The sequence below is a fragment of the Orcinus orca genome, chromosome 10, assembly GCF_937001465.1.
Source record: "Orcinus orca chromosome 10, mOrcOrc1.1, whole genome shotgun sequence".
NCBI classification, from domain to species: Eukaryota; Metazoa; Chordata; class Mammalia; order Artiodactyla; family Delphinidae; genus Orcinus; species Orcinus orca.
Genome location: NC_064568.1, coordinates 11,291,768 through 11,308,352, shown reverse-complemented (window position 1 = coordinate 11,308,352; position 16,585 = coordinate 11,291,768). Strand labels below are relative to the sequence as shown.

The 16,585-nt window shown below is 48.3% G+C and overlaps 1 protein-coding gene and 1 long non-coding RNA gene across 4 annotated transcripts in view; one reads left to right on the top strand and one right to left on the bottom strand.

Moving 5' to 3' along the window:
- Positions 1–9,036, bottom strand: part of LOC117203193 (uncharacterized) — a 135,133-nt gene extending 126,097 nt beyond the window's left edge. For all 3 annotated transcript variants that reach the window (XR_007469867.1, XR_007469868.1, XR_007469866.1), the window contains exon 1: positions 8,866–9,036. This is a non-coding gene — a long non-coding RNA (uncharacterized LOC117203193). The remainder of the gene's footprint in view (positions 1–8,865) is intronic.
- BHLHE40 (basic helix-loop-helix family member e40) lies at positions 8,510–14,199 on the top strand. The gene is made up of 5 exons (XM_004274780.3): positions 8,510–8,869; positions 9,031–9,100; positions 9,368–9,475; positions 10,429–10,552; positions 11,868–14,199. Exons 1-5 carry the CDS (start codon positions 8,790–8,792, stop codon positions 12,722–12,724), a joined length of 1,239 nt encoding a protein of 412 aa, XP_004274828.1. The 5' UTR covers positions 8,510–8,789; the 3' UTR covers positions 12,725–14,199.
- Positions 14,200–16,585: the final 2,386 nt, after the last annotated feature.

The window sequence follows — 16,585 nt, the reverse complement described above, 5'->3', positions numbered from 1 at the left end:
AATATACCATAAAGAAGTGTACTTAGGGCTTCCCTGGTGGCACAGTGGTTAAGAATCCACCTGCCAGTGCAGGGGACAGGGGTTTGAGCCCTGGTCTGGGAAGATCCCACATGCCGCAGAGCAACTAAGCCTGTGCGCCACAACTACTGAGCCTGCGCTCTAGATCCCGTGAGCCACAACTACTGAGCCTGCGTGCTGCAACTACTGAAGCCCGCGTGCCTAGAGCTGGTGCTCCACAGCAAGAGAAGCCACCGCAATGAGAAGCCCGCACACCACAACGAACAGTAGCCCCCGCTTGACGCAACTAGAGAAAGCCCATGAGCAGCAACGAAGATCCAGGGCAGCTAAAAATATAAATAAACAAACAAACAAATAAATAAATTAGAAGTGTACTTAAACACAGGAGATAAAATGGAATGATTAAAAAATTCAACACATCTAAAAGGAGGCAGGAAAGTAGGAGCAGAAACAAAGAACAAATGGGATAAGTAGAAAATAAATACCAATATGGGAGATTTAAACCCAACCATATTAATAATTACTTCAAATATAAATATTTTAAACACTCCAATAAAAAGGCAGAGATTGTCAGATTGCTATAAAAGCAAAATCCCGCAATATGCTGTTTACAAACATACAATTCAATTATAAAGACACAGGTTGAAAGCATAAGAGTAGAAAAACATATATCATGCAAACACTAAGTATAAAAAAGCAAGTGTGGGTATATTAATATCAGACAAAGCATACTTCAAAACAATAATATTACTGAAGAGAAAGAGGAAAAATATTAATGACAAGGGAATAAAATCATCAGGAAGACCTATCAATCCTAAATGTGTATGCAACTAAGAACAGAGCTCCAAAATGTATAAAACAGAAGTTGACGGAAACGGACAAACCTACAACCATAGTTGGAGAGATTTTAATACTCCTATTTCACGAATTAAAGGACAATGGACAAAAGAATCAGTAGAGAGGTATATTTGAACAGTACTGTCAACCAATTTGACCCAAATGACTTGATAAAATATTGCACCCAAGAACTACAGAATATACATTCTTTTCAAACCCACAGGAAATATTCATCAACACAGACTATATGCTGGGCAATGAAAGATATCTTAACGAATGTCAAAGAACTAAAATAAAATAGAGTATGTCTTCTGACCCAATGGTAATAAATTAGAAACCAATATAAAAAGATACCTGGCGTTACACACCAATTTGGACAAGCTAAAAAAAAAAAAAATTTTTGTGACAATACCAAATACTGGTTGGGATACAGAGAAACTAGATCTCTCAAACATTGCCACTGGGAACATAAAATGGTACAGCTACTCTGGCTAATAGTTTGTCATTTTCTTAAAGAACAAACAAACAGGGCTTCCCTGGTGGCGCAGTGGTTGAGAGTCCGCCTGCCGATGCAGGGGACACGGGCTCGTGCCCCAGTCCGGGAAGATCCCACATGCCGCGGAGTGGCTGCGCCTGTGAGCCATGGCCGCTGAGCCTGCGCGTCCGCAGCCTGTGCTCCACAACGGGAGAGGCCACAACAGTGTGAGGCCCGCGTACCGCAAAAAAAACCAAAAAACAAAAAAAAACGGTAAAAAAACAAACAAACATATATTAGTATATGAACCAGGAATTATACTCCTGGGCATTTACCCCAGAGAAGAAAGCTTTTTTTGTCTACATAAAAACATGTAGAAAAATGTTCATGGTAGGTTTGTTTCTAATAGCCAAAAAAAAAATAGAACTCAAATGTCCTTGAACGGATGAATAGTTAAAACAACTTGTGGTACATCTACATCATGGAATACTATTCATCAATAAAAAAGAAACACTATTGATACACACAACTACCTGAATGGATCTCAAGAGAATTATGCTGAGCAGAAAAAAAAATTCAACTTCTAAAGGTTATATAATATATGATTCCATTTTTATAATATTCTTAACATGATACTACAGATGGAGAACATTTTAGTGGTGCCAGACATTAGAGATGGGAGAAGAGAAGGGAATAGGAATGACAATAAAGAGGTAGCAACAGGGGACTTCATAGTGATAGGACAGTTTTGTATCTTGATGGGGTGGTTGTTATACTAATCTACACACGTGATAAAACTCCACAGAACTCTACACATACAGACGCAAACACACACATAAGTGAGTGCATGTAAAACTGGTGAAAACTGAAAACTCTCTGTAGATTATATCTATGCTAATTTCCTTGTTTCAATATCGTGTCATGTCATGTAAGATGTTACCATTGGGGGAAATTGGGTAAAGGATACATGAAACTTCTCTATATTATTTTCGTAACTTCCTGTGATTCTAAAATTGTTTCAAAAGGAAAAGGAAAAAGTTATCTGGAAAATTCAGAAATATTTGGTAATTAAACATTACCCTTCTAAATAACCCATGAATCAAAGAAAAATCACAAAGGCTAATACAACATATTTTGACCTGAATGATAAGGAAAATACAAATACCAAATATTGTGGGATGCTGTGAAAGCAGGGCTTAGAGGAAATTCTTTAGCTTTAAATACTTATAATAAGAAGAAAGATTTAAAATCAATGATATTACTTTGCATCAAAAGAAACTAGAAAAAGTAGAACAAATTAAATATAAAATAACCAGAAGAAAGGGAATAAGAAAAATAAGAGAGAAAATTGATGGAATATTAGATGAACAGACAGCAGAGAAAATCAACAAATCCAAAACTGGATATTTGTAAAGATTAATACAACTGATAATCCTCTTGGCAAGATGATTAAGAAAAAAGAAAGAAAGAAAGAAAAAAACTAACAAAAATGTTAAAAGAAGTAAAAAGGGTTTATCACTATAGATTATACAAACATTAAAAGGATAACACTATACCAATATATTCACAACTTTAAATGAACGAGAGAAATTTCTTGAAAAACAAAAATTACCAAAACTGTTAAAAGAAGAAATAAAAATTTTCAATAGGCTGAAATCTATTAAAATATATTCATGGCAAAAACATTCCCCCAGAGAAAACTCCAGGCCCAAGTAGCTTCTCCTAATATTTAAGAAAGAAATGGTACCAGTCCTACTTAAGGTCTTTCAGAAAAGAGACAGAATATTTCCCAAACTGTTTTATGAGGCCAGCATTACTTTGATACTAAAAGCTGACAAAGATTACAAGAAAAGAAAAACTACAGATGAATACCCTTCACAATCATAGACATGAAAATCCTTAACATATATTATTAGCTAATTAAATCTCACAATAAAAATACTACATTGATCAAGAGAGGCTTACCTCAGGAATTCAAGGTTGACTGAACGCTAAAAAAAATTGTAATTCATGATATTAACAGAATGAAAGAGAAAAGCCACATGATTATCTCGTTGGATGCAGTAAAAGTATCTGACAAATTCAACATCCTTTTATGATAATCTGTCAGCAAACTAGCAACAGCAGAAAACTTCCTCAACTGGATGAAGGAACTACATCTCACCAACACATAACATGATACATACTGACAAAACTCTGAATATTTTACTCCTACAATTGAGCATAAAGCAAAGATGTCCTGAAGGGAGACATCTATACCGTTGAATTCATCCTGAATCTGCAGTCTTATTTAACATTTCTATAAGTGCCTTAGCAAGATCTGCAAGGGTATAGGTGCTGTTGACGTTTTTCTGGTGGGGACAAGCCCAAATTCCAGCACTCTCTCTAGTGCAGAGCATATTTCCAAACTGTAGATCGGGATTTATTGGTGGACTGAAAAATCAAGTCAGGGGCTTCCCTGGTGGCGCAGTGGTTAAGAATCCGCCTGTCAGTGCAGAGGAACACGGGTTCGAGCTCTGGTCTGGCAAGATCCCACATGCCATGGAGCAACGAAGCCCGTGCACCACAACTACTGAGCCTGCGCTCTAGAGCCTGCGAGCCACAACTGCTGAGCTCATGTGCCACAACTACTGAAGCCTGCATGCCTAGAGCCTGTGCTCCTCAACAAGAGAAGCCACCGCAATGAGAAGCCCGCGCACTGCAATGAAGAGTAGCCCCCGCTCGCCGCAACTAAAGAAAGCCCGCGCGCAGCAACGAAGACCCAACACAGCCAAAAATAAATAAATAAATAAATTTTAAAAATCAATTCAGTAAGATCAAAATATTTTTTTAAATTTACTAGACAAGACCAGAATATATCAGAAAGAATATATCAAAGAGATACTATTTTGTAAATTTTTCATCTGAAGTACATTGGGTTGGCTTCTTCCTAAACGGTTTAAGTTTTTCTTTAAGTGAGCAATCGTTGCTCAGAGTGTGAGAGACAGAATAGTGGTCGCTTATTACTATAGCCCAGCCAAGTCTTGGCGGCTCTATGTTTAAATATGCTTCAGATGTGTGTGTGTGTGTGTGTGTGTGTGTGCGCGCGCGCGCACGCGCGCATACACGAGGGTGCGTGTGTGTGTACGTGTTTAGTCATGATGTAAGATGTATTTCTTACTGTGAACTGTGATAAAATAGATTGTGAGACTTCATCAATAGGCAAAAAGTGATAGATATCTGGGCAAGAAAGGTGTGGGTACGTACAGGGAGGGGGCTGTGGGCTCTAACTTCCTGCTAGGAAGGGCCTGCCTAACTCTTCCCAACACACAGCATCAGACCACCGAAATGTTGAGCCTCACTAGCACAGAAAAGAAAAATCTCGTCCTTCCTTGTGCAAAATTATGTTCTCTGTACACTTAGAAGAAACAAAACAGAGGAGAGGGCTACAAAATGTCAGGATTACTCAGAGCAGCTGCTCAGTGCTGCCTTGCACAACTCTAGAGGATGTTTTCACACAGACTGCAATGTGAATGGCTCCCCCTGGAGTTGAGCAGTGTGCAACCCAGACAACCCTACCAGGCAGCCGTAACTACAGTGATTAAGAGCACAAGCTTTGGAGCCCAACAAACCTGGGGTCTAGTTCCAGATCTACTCTCAGGCTATATAATCTGGGGCAGGTAATTTAACCTCCCTGAGCCTCAATTTCCTCAAGAGGACATGTTATATATTCCTAGGACTTAGTTCAGGGCCTGGTACACAGTGGTTCTCAATAAATATGTGTTAAATGAATGCAAAAATGAGCTAATTCCTGCCCTATAAGGTGGTGGTGAGAAGTAAATTAACATGTGCAATGTTTTTACATACAGTCCAAAAACTAGTCCACAGTAAGCACTAAACAGTTATCTACAAAAGACGACAGACTGAAATATTAAGATTCTTCTGGATGGAAAGATGCATGAGGGGAAGGAGTTATTTTATTTAAATCAATAAAAAATAATCATAAGCTATTGAGAAAAGAAAAACATTAAAAGTAATATAAGCGGGGCTTCCCTGGTGGCACAGTGGTTAAGAATCTGCCTGCCAATGCAGGGGACACGGGTTCGAGCCCTGGTCAGGGAAGATCCCACATGCCGCGGAGCAATGAAGCCCATGCACCACAGCTAGTGAGCCTGCGCTCTAGAGCCTGCCAGCCACAACTACTGAGCACGTGTGCCACAACTACTGAAGCCCACACGCCTAGAGCCTGTGCTCCGCAACAACAGAAGCCACGGCAGAGAGAAGCCCGAGCCCCACAATGAAGAGCAGCTCCCGCTCGCCACAACTAGAGAAAGCCCTGCGCAGCAACGAAGACCCAATGCAGCCAAAACCAATTAATTAATTATTTTTAAAAAGTAACATAAGCTGGATATGGTAGAACTTTGGTTAAGTGGGGAGAATTCTTGATGCTTGAGAGTACATTTGGAACAAACAAAAAGTAGGAAATGATATATTTTGTAATTTCCAATTGTAGGTCAGGTAAGGGCAAAAAGTATCGATAACTTCAAAGCATTCTAGGAATGATACTGAGCCCTGAGCCATGGAATCTGAACTGTTTGGGTTCACTCCTGGCTTGGGCGGGGTCGGGGGGGTGGTGGTGACAGCCGTGGGGACATATGTTCCTTCCTTCTCCACTACTTATTTCCTTGTGGAACTGTGGTTTGGACACAGTCATGACAACTCTTCACCCCTATTAAAGTCTCACAATGGAGCAGGTCCCCTTAGACTGAAAGCACAAACCCAGGAGCGACTCTAGTCCCCTCCTGCCTGTGGCCCTGCTGCCCACCTCTCTGCAGGAAGCCTGCGGAGAGACGGTTGATAACAAAAGCCAGTAAAAGTACATTCCAGGAGGGAGGGATGCTGAACCGCCAAGTGAGGTCAAGCCAGTCAGCAGTTAGAAAAGGAGGCACTTCTCACACTTGCTAATGAGTTTGACGCTTGTGAAACATAAACAGGAAGTGGGAGCTCTCCAAAACGACCTGAAGGAAATCCACTCCCAGTTTGGTCGAAGTGTGAATCCCAATTCTCTAGGTTGTCAAGGGCACTGCCAATTAAGACTGACCCCACCCCAGCCCCCAAACTGCAGCCGAGGCTAATTTTCACCCGCGCCCAGCGTTAACCCCATTTTTTTCTATCTTTCCCACAGCCAGGTCACTCCGCAGCGGGGTGACTGACCCGAGGCGTGGTGGGAAAGGCTTACAGTCATCTCTCAACTCCCCGATCTTGCAGGGCAGGGCAGCACAGAGGTCAGTGAAATCCCCAGCCAGGCCTTATTTTAGTCATGAATTTCCACTGGCTCCCTCCTCTGACTGCATCAGCGCTGCTCACACCGCGGGCTTAGAGTTTCAGCTGTTTTCCCTGCTCCAGGCAGTTAGAAGGTCACAGAGGCCGGACTTTTCCGGGGGAGGTGGGGCGGGGGGGGGGGGGGGCCTCCGGCGGCGGCCCAAGTGAGATTGCGGAGATCTGGGGCCGCTTGGAGGAGGCCTTTCTGCCCCAGGCTCCGGGCAATGGGTTAATTTCTCCCCTCTCCTCCTCTGCCCAGGCATCTTTGTTCGTATTAAATTTTTTAAAAATTATTTTTTAATAAAAACAAAACCACACACACTTCCTATCTTTTCTTTTTTTCCCCCTCTGTCCGTCGGTGGCACCGATATAATTTTCCCAGGGCTGCCTTCCCCTCACTGCCCAGCGGAACCTCTTCTCAGACGTTCCTGTGAGTTCAAGGGCAGAATCTGTGTTCGATTCGCCCACAGTTTATCTAGCAGCGGGCACAACGCCTGGCACAGGGTAGGGGGCTCAACAATATGTGTCCAATGAATGAACGCTAAGATGTCACTGTGATGGGCAGTTTGTCCTAGTCTCTCTCTTCCTTCCTCCTCCGAGCGCAGACCGCACACAGCACCCCCGAAGTCCCCGGCAGGAGGGAGATGGTCAACCATGGCGGGCACACCGCAGCCCGGGGGCCTCGGCCCCCCGGCCAGGGCAGAGGGGCTCGCAGTCGGGAACGCTGCGGCCCGAGCCCCGGCCACGTGAAGTGTCACACCCCTGGCTGCTGCAGGGCAGGCGCGTCGCTGCGGTTACGGTTGTGTAACGTTGCGGCCCGAGGGGATGCGTCTTGCTCCGGTGGGGGCAGAGGAGGGAGGGGACGTAGGGCACCGCGCCCTGTATCTTTCTGTGCTTGACTAGCCCAAGTGCATCTTTCTGTGCTTGACTAGCCCAAGTGCGGGGCGGGGAGGGGGGGCATTCGGGCACCCTGGGGGGTGCTTAAGTGGGTGCTCGCCGGCATGCGGGCTGTGCCCGGGAACGCAGCTCCGATGGAGCCAGGGGCCCGCGGCGCACAGCCTCGCGGGTCAGGTGCGCGCAGCGTGCTCGGCGGCGGCCTCGGCTGCCCCTGAGCTTGGCTGCCAGCCCGCTTCCCATGGGGTGACATCCGCCCCGCCCCTCGGCCCCTCCCCACGGCGGGCGATTCCTGGACGCGGGGCCGAGGGGTGGGGGCAGGGAAGCCGGCACAGAAAGAAACCCCAGCCTCTGGGGAAGGCGCCGGGGTGGTGGTGGTGGTGGGGGGAGCCGGGCGACTCCCTCCGCTGTGCGCCGGTTCCTCCGAGCGGGCCGCGGGGGGAAGAGGAAGAGGGTTGGGCTGGAACTAGCGAGGGGATATTCCTCTCCCGGCTTGAGTCAGACGCGGGCGGGTCCGTCCTCCCCCGTTCCCTCCCAGGAGACGGGAACTTACTTCATTTCCCTGGGGCAGGTTCGCCCACGTTACCAACCTCCCCCCACCTCTCCGGCCCCTTCCAGTTTTCGCGCCCCCCACCCGGCTGGGCAGGACCCGGTCTGCGCTGCCACCCCCTCTTCGGGGAAAGGCAGCCGCAGACACCTGGGGGCCGGGGGTGGAGGCGGGGGCTCCCTCGCAGCCGCGGGAGCGTCGTCCAACACGTGAGACTCATGTGATGAAGCCGGGGGAGGGCGGGCAGGTCGCTCCTTCCCTCCCCGGCAGCGGCCAGACGTGCCTGGAGTCACAGGGTAGAACACGTAGCTCCAACCCACCCACTCGTTCCCATTTAACCCAGCCCGCAGCCTCTCCATTACTCCTCGGCTCGCCCCCCCCCACCCCGCCCTAACCGGCCCCCCCCACCGCGCTCCCTCCCGCCTCCCCGCCCGCCCCACTTCTCATTCACTTGGCTCACACGGTGCAGACGGCGCAGGGAGCACACACTGCCAGTCTGTGCGCAGAGCCGGAGCCCGAGGCCGCGGGTCCACCATGCACGCCCCCAACTGAAGCCGCACCTCAGAGCCGCAGCTCCCGGCAGCCCAACGGATTTCAAGGAGCTCAGAGTCCGAGGAACCCCGGCGAAGAGACCTCCGAAACCCTCTCCAGAACCGTCCTCACCCGACGCTCTGCCGCTGCAGACAGGAGCGCACAGTGGCCCCGGCTCGCCGCGCAATGGAGCGGATCCCCAGTGCGCAACCGCCCCCCGCTTGCCTGCCCAAAGCGCCAGGACTGGAGCCCGGAGACCTACCAGGGTAAGTTGGCACCCCCGGCCCTTTCAAGCCTCAACTCCAGTTCTGCGTTGTGCGCGGCTTGCAACTCGGAATAGTTCTGGGCGCATCCGGAGGTTCTTGCCAACCAGGGCTCCTGCAGCCGGTGCGCAAGTCACAGCCATTCCTCGTCCCTTTCCCTGCAGGATGGATTTTGCCCATATGTACCAAGTGTACAAGTCGCGGCGGGGAATAAAGCGGAGCGAGGATAGTAAGGTAAGAGCACCGCGCCCCCTCGGGACCCCAGCCCCTCGCACGCGCTGAGTTTCCAGCAAAAGTTTTCTCACTTTGCGGCTGGAGGGGGTATGCCAGGTGTGGGCTCTGTGCCTCTACTGAGTTGCCTGGAGAAGAAGGGGCGGAGGAGAGCTGGTTCTGGGGGTGACTCTGCTCCGCTGCCCCGACTCCTCGCGCCGCGGCGGGGGGAGGAGGAGGGCTCCTCACCCCCGTCCTCCCGCGCCCACCGTCTCCCCGTGCGCTTCGTAGGAGACCTACAAACTGCCGCACCGGCTCATCGAGAAAAAGAGACGTGACCGGATTAACGAGTGCATCGCCCAGCTGAAGGATCTCCTCCCCGAACATCTCAAACTTACAGTAAGTGAGAAGCTGGCCCCTCTCCAAACCAGCTCCTCTGCCCAGAGGGCGGCCGAGGGTCACTCGCCACCTGCAGGCCCCGCTGGGAACTGCAGACCAGATGGCTCGATCCGAGCTGGTGGGCGGCTCTGTTTGGGGGTACCCTTCCCCAGGGTCAGAATTTTCTGGCAGCCTCGTGCAAATGAGGTGAGAACCGTTTGTACCTCTCCAGGTTGGCACCGACACCGGCTGGCCTTCCCTTGCAAGAGTTTAAGACTTTCCCTGCTGGCGATTTTCAGGGTTCTTTCGTTTTACGGAATTGAGCAAACCAAGCAACTCGCAAATATTTCACCCCCTTCCCCCCCGCCCCCCGGTCCCTCTTTAAAATAAGAGGACTTGTTTTGTGTGTGTGTGTGTGTGTGTGTGTGTGTGTGTTTTAACGCCCTGTCCTTTCTTGGCAATAGCCAACAGCTTACTAGCTTGGCAGGCTTTGGTTGGGGAAAGAAAAAAGAATAGTATTTAGGGAGGAAGAAAAAAGTGTAGATGAGCTGGAAGTTATGACAGGATGTCAGGAAAGAAACTAGGGAAAGCCTCTTGGCTGCCAGACACAGTAGAAGTCTCTCCTCGGGTTGACACCACTGCAGAGAAATGTTATCTCCGGATTCCCCTGAGTTAAGGTCAGCAACGGCTGCTGGAAAAATTTATCTGTCAAAGCTTTCTCCTGAGCTAGCTGCTGCTTCCAAAAGGCCTCCAAAGATGGGTGACAGTTTTTTGTTCTTTAATCAAAAATATATATTGAATACATATATATATATATATATATATTTTTTAAAACTTCATCTATAAACTTAAAACGAAATTTAGCCAACCAGGAAAGGTTTTTTGTTTTTTCTTCCTTTATCTCATTGCTAATTAGTGTCCCAGAGGTGGGACTTCTCTGCGCTCACTGCTGACCGAGGCTCTTTTTATTCCAGACTTTGGGTCACTTGGAAAAAGCAGTAGTTCTTGAACTTACCTTGAAGCATGTGAAAGCACTAACAAACCTAATTGATCAGCAACAGCAGAAAATCATTGCCCTGCAGAGCGGTTTGCAAGCTGGTGAGTACCCAAGCCTGGCTATCATCTCCTAAGAGTTCTAGCACAAATAGAGAGCCTGTGGGCTCAACATCTGGTATGAGAAACATTCCTGCAACAAACTGCTTATGCACATTCGTTGGGGGAGATGCCGTTTTATCCTTCCTAAAAGGTCAGACTTTTCATTCGGAACGCTGCATGTGCCACCTGGCGTGCATACGTATTAGTCACATGGTAAAATAGTTCAGTGGCATTTTGACTTAAGAGTTTCTGGATTCTGGGAGTTTCCCCCCTCCCTTTGAAAATGCCAAGGCACCTATAATTTGCATCGTGGGTGTTTTACAGTTGTTCTTCTTAGCCCTGTTTCATTGGAGAATAAATCACGGGTATGCCCCAGTGTTTTCCTGTTCCTCTACTTCCTTATCACTCGGTGTGCGGTACGATCCTGGCAGGATGACAACAGGAGTTTTTCCTGCATTTCATGTGATTCCCTGAATAGCCACTAGGTATCTTGGTGAATTACACAATCTAACGAAACCACTGAAGTTTCATCATCTGTTTCTACTGACTTCTAGAGAATCACAGCCACCTTCTAACCATCTCGTCTCACCCATTCCAAATCATACTGTACAAACTAGGGAGAAATTCCTCTACCCACCCCCTCATCCCATTTTTCTCTGCCCTCCTTTCCAAACAAGTATGATGAGAATCACAAAAAGCTAGCAAGTGCTTCTGCCAGTTTCCTTACTGAAAACAGGAAGATGATCATACCTAATTTCTTGGGGATCATGAAGGGAATACATGGGAAAGACTTAGAAATAGCCTTTAAAGACGACAGCATGACTGCAACTTGTATAAGTCATTGAAAATAAGCTTACTTGAGGTAACACTGTTCCTTCATTCTCCTTTTTCGACGATCCGGTCACTTCCTATGGTAAAAAGATATAAATTGACTATAAATTGACTCTGGTTATAAACATACTAGGATGTTCATTGCTGTGTCACTTATAATGGAAACTCAAGAGCAACCTATAGATTCAACAAGAGGGGAAGCAGTCTGTCTCTATTAAATATGGTCTGTGTCTGTGATGGGATATTGTACAGTCATTACAAATCATATTTCATCTCTGAGTGGTAGAATTATGGATGATTTTTATTTTATTCTTTATACTTTTTGCTGTCCTCCACATTCCCCCTGATCCTATTACTTTTGGAGTTAGGAACATAAATCAGCAAATGCTGTTAACAGAAAAGAAAGCTCTGGGTCTTTGGAACATAGGTGTCCAGGTGAACCACAGGGCCTTCTGAAACGTCTTCCTTTGGATCTGTGTTTATCCAGGTGATCTGTCGGGGAGAAATGTCGAAGCAGGTCAAGAGATGTTCTGCTCAGGTTTCCAGACATGTGCCCGGGAGGTGCTTCAGTACCTGGCCAAGCACGAGAACACCCGGGACCTGAAATCTTCCCAGCTCGTCACCCACCTCCACCGTGTGGTCTCCGAGCTCCTGCAGGGTGGTACCGCCAGGAAGCTGTCAGACCCAGGTGCCAAAGCAATGGACTTCAAGGAGAAACCCAGCTCCCTGGCCAAAGGCTCTGAAGGCCCAGGCAAAAACTGTGTGCCGGTCATCCAGCGGACTTTTGCTCACTCGAGCGGCGAGCAGAGTGGCAGTGACACAGACACAGACAGCGGCTACGGAGGAGAATCAGAGAAGACGGAGCTGCGTGTCGAGCAGCCGTACTTCAAAAGTGATCATGGACGCAGGTTCACCATGGGAGAAAGGATCGGTGCTATTAAGCAAGAATCCGAAGAACCCCCCATGAAAAAGAGCAGAATGCAGCTCTCAGATGATGAAGGCCATTTCACTAGCAGTGACCTGATCAGCTCCCCGTTCCTGGGCCCACACCCGCACCAGCCTCCCTTTTGCCTGCCCTTCTATCTGATCCCACCGTCAGCGACTGCCTACTTGCCCATGCTGGAGAAATGCTGGTATCCCACCTCTGTCCCAGTGTTATACCCAGGCCTCAACGCCTCTGCCGCAGCTCTCACCAGCTTCATGAACCCAGACAAGATCTCAGCCCCCTTGCTTATGCCCCAGAGACTCCCTTCTCCCTTGCCAGCCCATCCGGCCATCGATTCTTCCGCCCTGCTCCAAGCTCTGAAGCAGATCCCCCCTTTAAACTTAGAAACCAAAGACTAAACTATTTAGGGGGTCCTGCTGCTTCGCTTTCCTTCCTCCCTACTTCCAAAAAAAAAAAAAAAAAAAGTGTTTGTGAGTGTAGCAGGATTGTTCCAGTGTGTATGCCAAGATCATCTGAGGCAGGGAGAGAAGATTCAGGGGTGTGTGTGTGTGCGTGCACGCGCGCGTGCGCACATGCATATGCGTTGTGTGTTGGTATGGGACATTAGAGCTCCTTTTGGTGTAGGGAAGACATGAAAGATTGCCTGACATCAGGAGACTTAGGGGGGACTGTCGCAGACCTCTGGGCTTTTCCCCTCCCAGAGAATAGCCCCCTTTGATACAGATCAGCTGGATTTTCAAACGCTTCAAAGTCTTGGTTTGTGAGTCAGTCTTCACTTTGGGAGCCGGGTCTGTGGCTTTGAGCAAAAGGTACTTTCAAAAGAGGGCTTTCCAGAGTGCAGTTCCCAGCCAGCTCTTATGACCCCACCCTGCTCCCTTTTATTGTCTCCGTGACTCACCACACGGGGACAGGGCAGCCAGACAGCTTTCTGCAAAGTGGTGAGGTAGCAGACACTGGCATAGCACGGTAGTGGTCTGGGGAGATTTCCTCAGGTCTGCTCTCCACCCCTGCCTCGGGTGAGTAAAGAGAATGTAGTTCCCTACTCAGGCTTTCAAAGTGATTCGCTTACTAACGATCTGAAAAGGGCGCCCTGGTACAAGCCCAGCTGCCAGGGGAGGCGGGAGGGGTCCCCCGGGCCTCTGGCACCTGTTTCTAGTCTCACCTAGAAACAGTTTCTCTGTCCAGGGAACCAAACCAGGCTCTGAGAGATGCAGGTGCCTAAGTTCCAAGCACCCCAGAGCGCTTAAAAGCTGAGTAACAAATTGCAGTTTCAACAAGCAAAGCCAGACTCGGCTCTCAGCTCTATCCTAAAACTCCTTTTAACCAAGCTTAGCTTCTTAAAGGCCTCACCAACCCTGGCAAAGCAGCATCCTCTCTGCAGGCTAATTCCCCTCGCCCGATGGCGTATGGAGTGTCCTTATTGCTAAAAAGGATTCTGTCTTCAAAGAAGTTTTATTTTTGGTCCAGAGTACTTTTCTGACTTGTCCAGCTCGCCCTGCACCAGCTTTTTGAAATGCACTATGCTTGGTCACTGATCGTGTTTTAACTTTTTCTTTTCCTGTTTTTATTTTGGTATTAAAGTCGTTGCCTTTATTTGTAAAACTGTTATAAATATATATTATATAAATATATTAAAAAGGAAAATGTTTCAGATGTTTATTTGTATAATTACTTGATCTACAAAAGTGAGAACAAATGAATGTATTCCTGTTTTTGAAGAGAATAATTTTTTTTTCTCTAGGGAGAGGTACAGTGTCTATATTTTGGAGCCTTCCTGAAGGTGGGAGATTGTAAATATTTTTATCTATGAGTCAATGTTAACTAGTTGTTTTAAAATACTTAATAAAATAATCCTTTTCCTGTGGAAGAGAAAGATGGTCTCTGGCATTTTTAAAAGAACTCTCAAGGGTGTGATATGGCCTTCTCCTTCTGCCCTCCCCTCCTGGCTGAAAGCAACAACTAGTTAATCTTGGTGTGATTTCATTCAGCTTTTCCCATGCCTGTATTCACACAGAATCAGCTTAGTCAATTTCGTAGGTAAATATTTGTTCAACTGTTTTCTTAGACTAACCTTTGCCAGAGGCTTACTATGGCCTGTGCCTCTTTCCAGAGTTAAGCAAAAAGCCTATTTTTCCCCCAGTCTGCTTTTGTCATGGTCCTTAAAACTTGACAGAAAATCAAAGTACGAAATCGTGGGCCTCAGTGTCTGGGGAGCTTGCTGGAGGGGGGGAGCACACTGAGGGAAGATTTAATGATTATGATGCAATAATAATTGCTGCTGGGGATCGCACCTCTACCAAGGCGACTTTTTCCAGTCTAGCAAGGTCTAATGGGTTTGCCATATCCTGTCCAATTGCCTCTGAAAGCAACATTCCATGATTAGTTTCTACATCCTTCCTGGACTTCCTCTCATTGGGTGTGTTTGTGCGTGAATGAATATTGGTGTTCCTTAGTCAAGCGCTCTTATGAAAAAAAAAAAAATTCCATGGGAAAAGAAGTGGGAAATGACCCGGTTGAGTGAGCGTTTCTGCCTGTCCCCTTCTCCGTCTCAGAGGTGTCCTGATGTTTCCTGATGGCCAGCGCCTGGCTCGCCACGCTCCAGGTCCCAAAGCACTTTCCAGAACCCTCTGGCTGTCTGGAGCCCATGCAGGGAAACTGCCCCCAGGGAGTTCTCAGCCAGGCAGAGACACCACCTGCCCTTCGTGTCTGTTTGCTTCAAATGTCACCTTCCCTCTCTGCTGATGAGCCAGCAGGCGACAGTGAGCATCGCCTGGTTTGTGTGAGGTGCCCGCAGGCAGCCTGGTGTCCTGGGAGGAGCCCTGGACCAGGAGTCAGGAGATGAGCTGGTGGTCTTATCAATGAACTGGTAGTCTGGCATCGCCCCCTCCACACCTATTTGTGGTTCAATAAGAAAGGTTTCTGAGTCCCCCTCACATGTCCTACAGCAGGCAGACAGCCATGGGTAAGGCCGTCTTTCTCCCAGCAGCTTAGGGCCTGGTCCTCAGGGTCTCCTGCCTGTTAAGCTGCTGAATTCCTCCATGAATTGCTAAGCTTTTCTGGCTAGACTTTACGGGTAAAAAACCTAAACAAATCAAGTGTGTCCTGGGGATGGAGCACTGAGTTGGAATCAAGGCCAGGCTCTTTTGGCCTGCCCCCCCCTCCTCCCTGGGCCGTGACTCAAGGAGTAGCTGTGGAGACAGAGGGAAGTGGTACCGCACCCTGAACTGAAAAGGGTTTGGGGGTTCCACACAGCCTCAGCCCAGAATCCCACGACTGGAGCCTGTGGAGCACCCCTCAAAGCAGCAGCCCTCCCTCTGCCTCCTCTTCTGCTTCCAGTTTGCCCTTGATCTTCTTTCTAGGTCGGTTCCAGCAGGTTCCAAGTGGTTCGGAGGGAGATGTGGAGGAGGGGTTCGCACCCCAGTCTCTGGCCCCTTGGGGACAAATAGGACCTCTGTTAACCAAGGGGTGTGTGTGAGTGGGAGGGGCTGAAGCGCTGGCTTTGGGGCCGAGGAGAGGTGGCCCGAGGTAGGGGGAGCGGACACTTGCGATCCAGCCGCCTTCAGACAGGGCGTGAGCCTCCGGCCAGCCGGGATGGTCTCACCCAGCGCTGACCTGCCTCGCCTGTTGACACAACGTCACGTTTCCGACTGCAGCCCTTTCATGTGCGGCCCGCGGCTAAATGCGGCTGCCGGTTCCTGGAAGCAGACGTGCCTGGCACCGCGTCAGCAGAAACCTGATCCCCGGGGAAGCTTGGCACGGCCGCGGGCTCGCTCGGCCCCCAGAATAGGACCTGGCATCGGGCGCCGGGCAGCCCCCCTTCGCGCCCCGCGGGAGGGAATCCGAGCACTCTCCCGGGGTTGGGGGGGAGGGAAGGCTTGCTGGGGGGGGGGCGGGGTGGAGCTGGATTTAGGCAGGGCATTGGAAAAAGAGCCTAATTAACTAGAAGCTAGAAGCTTCCCACGGGTCATGGCTCATTAATGAAGCCTAACAACCTAGAAGGACCATTACGGGTACTAGTATAATTTACATTTTGGAGATAGATAAAGGCACGCTCAGAGAGGGGAGTTAACTGGCCCAAGGTCACACAGCTTCTGAGTCACTAAACCATTAGTGGAATGGTGAACATGTTGGTTTCTGCCTCTTCTTAATTGGATCCAAGGGGAAGGCTTTCAGAATCTGGTTGTGCATAGTAGTAGTAATACCAATACTACTATTACTAGCAGCAGTTTGTAGCACTTATTATTTGCCAGGCACTCTTC